A 7,573-nucleotide genomic window follows, 5' to 3' on the forward strand; every position below is an offset into this window, starting at 1 on the left:
GATCAGCTGATCAGACAACTGATCAATCATGAACTCAGGCTCTGGTTGGTGCAGCAATAAGGAGATTAATTAACCTGATAAATGATCAATCAGCTCACGCGCGGAGGATCAGGGCTTTCACACGCTGATGTCATCATTAGCTGCTCCGGTGCCTCTGATCCCGCCGCAGGCCACGCGCCGGTTCTGATCCACCGCGGCGGACATCAGAGTCGATCGATCCCGGTATCGATTGATCGGGTTTGATCAGCCGCAGAGAGGCGGGCGGCGGAGCGCGGGGTCGGTGTCCCGGAGCGGGGCAGGGGTCGGTCTGTCGGTCGGTGTGAGCTCCGTGAGTCCCGGTGTGTTTCTGCAGGTGACCGTTACTATGAGACCCGGAGAGAGCAGCGAGAGGAGGAGGTCTCACTCCGACCGGTTTCCTGGGACCACAGAGAGGGCAGACGTTTTATTTAACAACAACAACAACAACAATAATAATAATATAAAAGGTTATATATTGAAATATATTATATAACAATCAACTAATAATACATAGATACAAAAAATAGTAAAAGTTACATATAAAAAATGATTAAATTGATTATTTATTTAACAAGATGTTGACAGGCTATTTATCTTATTTGTATTATATTAAAAATAACGATTATATTTGATGAATTATTAAGTTGTAATTATGAAGCAATATGTGGATGAATGTAAGTGGACCTTGAGATAAGATTATTTTGTCAAACCATATAAATTTTTTGTTTTACGTATACATTTGAAAAAAAAAAAGTTTGATTTTAATATTGCAATTAAGATAATCAAACTTCAAAAATCGCGTTTGATTGTAGGGACTTTTGCTCAGTTACTGTTATTCTAATATATTTATTTAAAAGGAGGAAAAAATACATCAAACATATTTATGTTGATAAAATATTAAAAGGTGAATGTTTCTCTGCAGAGATAATAAAGATCAAGAAAAGCAGATTCAAATGAAATGAATGTGATACTGTACTGTAATGTAAAAATATTTGAATCAGACTCATTAGAATGAAAAGAAATGTCCTGGTCAGAGTGACACCTCCTCATTGGTAGACGATCTTTACAGTTGTGACGTCACACCCCGCTGGGCCGCGTTTGATCCTCTTCTGTCACGTGCAATTATTATTGTGTATTAATGACACCTATTACTGATAAATGATCAGAAGCTGCGGCTGATCGATCAGCTGTCGTCTATCCTGATAACATAAACAAACCTGACACCGTCACCTGATACAACGTCCGGTCCTGGTTTTCAAAATAAGAGCCTAATTTAACTGACAAAACAAATTAATTGAATTTATAAATATGTAAAGAATAACGCAGAACATTACAGACAGACTGACTGACTGAGAGAAAGTCAGACAGACATAGAGACAGACAGGCAGACTGACAGAGACAGACAGACTGACTGACTGACTGACTGAGAGAGAGACAGACAGACAGAGAGACAGACTCACAGACAGACATAGAGGCAGACTGACAGAGAGACAGACAGACAGACTGACTGACTGAGAGAGACAGAGACTCACAGACAGACAGACTCAGACAGACAGACTAAATAACTAAAACAGACAAAATCAAATATTAACAAAGATTTTTGATTAAAGACAGAACTTTGTAACATGTGGTTTATTTTTTACACGTGTAATTTATAAATTTAATAATTATGGGTTTCTACTTTATTGATTTATTGTTGTTATGATTCTATCTGACTCCTTTTGTTCGTTCTTGTTGTTGCTAATAAAGTTCTTTATTTAAAAAAAATATTTTTATTATTTTGCGTCAGGCGTCAGTTTTATATGTTTTGCAGCGTCGTGACGTAGTCGGAAGTGTCTGCTAAGCACCTGCAGCCAGCAGCGGCTAACAGCTCCGAACAGACAGACAGACAGGTAAGAACGAAAACACTTCATCTGCAGAGGGTTTCTTCTTCTTCTTCTTTTTCTTCTTCTTCTTCTTCTTCTTCTGGGGATGAAACAACAAGGACGAGAAGAAGAGAGACTTGAATAACCGGATAAAAAACGAGAGTCTGTGAGACACAGAGTGCAGCTGTTAGCTTCATTAGCTGTTAGCCGCTCCAGGTGTTTTCTATCATCATTCTACTGCCGACAGTCAGGTTCGTCAGAGAGGAATAGAACCGACAACCTGCCGCCTGCCTGGCTCCAACACCCGGAAACACTGAAGCTAATGGAGCTCTGTGCGTTTAGCCGTCAGACTGTAGTTTAAGTAGCTGTTAGCCGGTAGCTCAAAGTAACTGAGAAGAACTCAAACTGGTTGTTTTAGAAACGTCCTGTTTTTGTCTCTAAATGTTCGTTTTGTTTTTCACATGGAACTCGTTTCCTCTTCAGTTGTTGGAGGAACTCTTTCATGTGTTTCTGGTTGATTTATCATCATTTATTTCTCTGTAACAGAAGAACCGTCCAACATGATGAACTAAATATTTCAAAACCTTTCATACATTCTGCTACTAATAATTGTTTTCATTATCGGTGATGCTGATGTCGATATATCCGTCAGGCTCTCAGAGGGTGACGTCTTCTGTTGTCTGGTTTTGTCCAAAACTCAGAGAGATTCACTTTCCTGAGACAGGAAACACAGACGGTCCTCACATGAAACTGAAACCAGATCAGTTTTGCTTGAAACATAACTGATTATAATATACTCTGCTAAGATCCTTTTGTAGGAAGCAAGATGTTGTTGTGTGTGTTGTCTGTATGGAGGACCAGAAGAGGACCAGGAGGGGTCCAGGTCTGAGTGTGGGAGGGAGATGGTCCCGGACGGTCCCCCTTGTACAGCTCAGGGAAGCGGCTGTGAGCTGCTGAGGAACCAGACGGACACTCTTCATCACTGAAGTCTCTTGTCTAACTGATAAAACTTCAATCTCACCTGTAACCCCAAGCTCATTGTGGACTCATTACTGCCCCCTGAGGCCGGAGGGCAGAACACACCCACTGATACCTGACGGTGAGAACTGCAGGTGTAGTTGCTGTTTTTCCCTCAACAGCCACAAGGGGCAACAGTGAGCTCAGTCCACACATACGGAAGTGTGTTCCCGTTTTACAAAGGGGACCTGAGCTTTACTAGGGGGGCCATCCAATCCAGAGAGCATCGGCCTCGACAAAACGGAGCAAAACGCTTATTGAAATGGAAACGGTTATGCGTTGAGTTACGGCACCTGAGAAGGACATTCTCTGCGTTCTTTTAGAATATGGCACGTCGCTGCTGATTGGTCAACACCTCTGACACACCCACCAATGAGAGAAGATGTACCTCAAAGCCAGCTGCACACTGTTTCAAGGAAACATGACGTTCAACCTGGAAACTGTAGCAAAACAGTGCTCACAGTGGTTGTAAGAAGCCGTGATTGGTTGGGAGACTTTAGTGGATATGTTGAGTGTAAATGTTTCACTACTCTGATGTTAATGAAGATATATATATATATATATATAAAAACATATAATATGAAGCAATCCTGCTTTGGAATTCTTCTGTTATTCTATATTTGTTGTGCAGACTGGAACTGCAGCTAACGATGAACTAATCAATTCTCTCCCCCCACCTGTCTTCCCCTCAGTGTGTCTGTGGATGGAAGTGTGGAGCTCAACGATGGGACCGGAGAGAGTCTTACCGAACTCTGAGGACGAGCTGGGGGAGGACGAGCGTCCGGCCGATGGAGCGCTGTTGCCGGTGTGGAGCGGGGGGGAAGGAGGGGAGGAGGTGGAGGAGGGGGGAGAGATGGAGCTGGATGGAGAGGAGGAGGAGGAGGAGGAGGAGGAGGAGGTGAACAATGGAGGATATTATTATCAACCTCTGAACCAGGACCCCGACAGTCTGAACAGCAACGAGCAGCCAGGGGAGGGGGGGGTGGAGGCCTCCCACACCGAGCAGCTGCAGCAGGTGCAGCACAGGATAGAGGTGAGTCCTGACGCAGCGGTTCACACCTGAGCAGACAGACAGGCGCACCTGAGCAGACTGACAGGCGCACCTGAGCAGACAGACAGGCGCACCTGGGGCACGTTGAGTCCGCCAAAACATTTATTTAAATGGTGACGGGGCGCGATGAGCACTACAGCAGCTCTGACACAGCCACCAATGAGAGAAGCCGTACCTGAGACACGACAGGTCAGCTGACTCAAACTTTCAACTGGTGTGTGTGTGTGTATACAGGTGTGTGTGTGTGTGTATACAGGTGTGTGTGTGCGTGCATGCCGTGTACAAGTGTGTGTGTGTGTATACAGGTGTGTGTGTGCGTGCATGCCGTGTACAGGTGTGTGTCAGACAGACAGGTTGTTGCAGGTGGAGGAGCTGGATGTCTCTAACCTGCAGCCTGTTGTTGTCAGGAGATGAAACTTTATTGATCGTCAGGTGTGTCATCAGCACAAAAACAGAAAAGTTGAACAAATAAATAAAAACAGAGCAACTCAACTCAGAATCACAAGGCAAGCAGTATAAATACACTCTTGAGCAGCGTTGTACTTTTTGTTTTAAAAAGTAATAGTAGTAGTAATATTTCTGTAGTATAATATTTAAGATGAACTTGCCCTCTGTCATTAGTTTATTGTTATTTTCTGATTAATGAATTAATTAAGACACAATTACAACAAAGTTAAAGACATTTCTATGTTTAACATTAATAGTGAAATATTCATATTGAGGTCATGTACATATTAAGTCACATTAATTACACCTTTAACACCTGTCTCACCTGGTTCACTTATCTCACCTGTGTCCCTCTCCTGCAGGTGATGGGTCTCCACCTCCCTGAAGCTCCTTCTCCAGACAGTGATGATGAGGAGGACCCCGAGGGGGCGGCGGCCCAGAGGAGCCGAGCCTCCATCCCCATGGACGCAGGTCAGGGTCCCGTACTGTTTCAGCTTCTCCTGATTCACTTCAAACCAGAAACCAGAACGTTTTTAAAGGAACCCTTCAATTAAATATCGTTGGTGACTTTTTGTAATGTCTCTGTGATATGTTGTTGAATACGTGCACAATATGGCCAAGGATATGAAAGGGTTAAAAGGGAATTTTTCATTTCATCTCGATTTATTCACGAAGAGATTCAGGTGATTATAAAAATCATGTAAAAACAAACGTGTGTGGCCAAATAATAATAATTCAAGGTCCACTTACTAGTTTTTTTCTGAGCTTTCAGGTCTCATGGACCTTTGAGTTGGTGTTCATTTTGAACTCTACATTTTTTGCTAAAATCACACGGAAAGAAGAAAAGCTTTTCTTAAATCTTTGTTTTCATATTTTTATAGTTTCTATTGATTGACGCTTTGTTTTGATAAATTATCAGAAAAAATAGTTTTTATACTGTTTCCCCCCAAAACAGGAAACATAATAATAATAATAATAATAATTTTTATTGATACCCACTGACATCACTTTCTCTGTCGCCCTGCAGACCATGTGGAGCTGGTGAAGAGGACGATGGCCGCTGTGGCGTTGCCGTCTCTCGGAGTCCCTTCGTGGGCCACAGAGATCTCAGACGACCAGTGGAAGGACATGGTCCAGAACACACTGCAGAGCCGGCAGAGTGCCGGCGCCCTGCGCCTCACCCGCAAGAGTAACATCAGCGGTCCCTGAACGCACATGACCACAGCTTCAACAACCTCTACTGACCCTGAACGCACCACGGCCACAGTTTCAAAAACCTCTGTACACCCTGAACGCACCACAACCACTTCAGGGACACTGACAGAGGGTAGAGATAACGGGATGAAGGTGACTTTGAATGTCAGCGAACTTCAGTTTAAGTTCCATTAAAAAATTAAACGCTAAAATTCAACCTGAAGCTGCTGAAACTGAATGTGGTGGAGTCATTGAATCCCTCAGTTTTGTCTGTCAGGATCAGACAGCAGGTTATTTTAGGATACTTTATCGGCTCAGAGTTCGTTGGTTAGCAGGCCAACAAACATAACTTGGCTAACATTAGCTTGTTAGCTAACTTATGTTAGCTCGCGAGAGAGTAAACACTGCATTGAAGCAGCTTTGAACCATCACAATACAATTTAAACATGTTGTAGCTTGTTACTTAATTTTACCACAACTTGCTCCTGCTGTCCATACTGGCACAATTATGAACAGTAAATGCTAGCTGGCTATGCTAGCTTTATTTGTTCACAGCTGATGTTAACATTATCAACTGTAGCTTCAGTTTTTCTCTGCTTCTCATGAATATTTAATCAAACTGAATCATCTTCTGCTGTAATGAGTTGCTAACTAATGTTAGCATAGCATGCTCCTTTTCCTGCTAATGTCATCATTCTCCTCAACCCGTCCAATGTGTAAAAAAGCTTTTCCAGATGTGTTTGAATCAAAGTGTATGGAAGTCCAGAGAGTTTGTTTTTAACATTGTTTTTCTTAATAGAACAGAAACATTTTCATTCTAAATTTGAGCTCAAAAGCAGCAGAAACTGTTTATCTGAGTGTCGGTAAGATTTAGAGTTTGTGAAACATTTCAGCCATCAATCTTTGTAAACATGATTGTTATTATAAATTATATCTAAACTACTGTTCTAACATGTGACTGTAGATTCAAAGCACACAATTTAAGTAAAGTGTTAGCCTGATAATACATATAAATATATAAAGATAGAAAAACCTGTTCTTGTGTAACTTCAGTGTCAAACAGTGTGGGAGTTTCTTCAATGTTGATAAAACATTTCCTTTACAAAGATAAACTGGCTTATTTTACAAACTCTAACCCTTTTTGTTCCCATTTGATCCCATACTCCCTCCTGATCTGTTTGAGGAATCATTTAAATGTCGACTGACAGAAACTGTCTTTGTTTTGGTTATTTTTCACTAAAATCACTGATCAGTTAATGAAGAAAATCTTTGAGAATAATCATTCACGCTCTTCTGTAGAAATGAACTGTTAAAGTTGACGTTTTTCAGTGTGAAATGTTTAGGTTAAAGTCACATTCCACCTTAAAGCCTTTTAATGAAATCTTGTTTTGATTGTGTGTGTACAGTGTGTGAATCTGTTGGTATGAAACAAACTGATTGTCAAACATGTCCACTTTTATTTCTTTTTATTTTGTTCTGTACATACATGAACATCTGTACAAAATTGGACTTTCATACTATGTAATGTTCTAACTAATTAAAGTACAACATATGTACATGATGACGCGAAGCAGCGTTCAGGTTTTAGTGTCGGGACTCGAGTGGACAGATCGCCACGTTTCCTTTTCTTTCACTAAACGTTTCACCTGTGTTGATGTGTCGCCGCTGGACAAACCTCTTCCTTTCACCACCGCTTCTTGTAACGTCCTCAAAGTAGGTTTATTCAAATCTTCTGAAATGTATCTTTGAATGCTAAAATTCTAAGAAATCTTCATTTAGTTTGGTTCAGCTGATCAGTTTGCTTACAGATTGGATTTCAGGGATCAGATGTATCAGTTTGAAGACTGGTGGTCTGCAGGAAACTGACCTTCATCATAGGTCATCATCTGCAGCCTCAGTCTTCTTCGAATGTCTCACTGAAGAAATGAAAATAAAAGCAGAATCTCCAGAGACAAACGAGTCTGGAGGGAAGGACTGTTCA

General features: G+C 41.6%; 1 protein-coding gene across 1 annotated transcript; it reads left to right on the forward strand.

Moving 5' to 3' along the window:
- The first annotated feature begins 1,851 nt into the window (after positions 1-1,851).
- On the forward strand, positions 1,852-7,573 carry mea1 (male-enhanced antigen 1). Its single transcript, XM_070916340.1, has 4 exons — positions 1,852-1,910; positions 3,593-3,933; positions 4,761-4,869; positions 5,426-7,573. The coding sequence occupies exons 2-4, from the start codon at positions 3,604-3,606 to the stop codon at positions 5,605-5,607; spliced, it is 621 nt and encodes a 206-aa protein (XP_070772441.1). The 5' UTR covers positions 1,852-1,910; positions 3,593-3,603; the 3' UTR covers positions 5,608-7,573.

This window comes from Enoplosus armatus, chromosome 12 (assembly GCF_043641665.1).
Source record: "Enoplosus armatus isolate fEnoArm2 chromosome 12, fEnoArm2.hap1, whole genome shotgun sequence".
NCBI lineage: Eukaryota > Metazoa > Chordata > Actinopteri > Centrarchiformes > Enoplosidae > Enoplosus > Enoplosus armatus.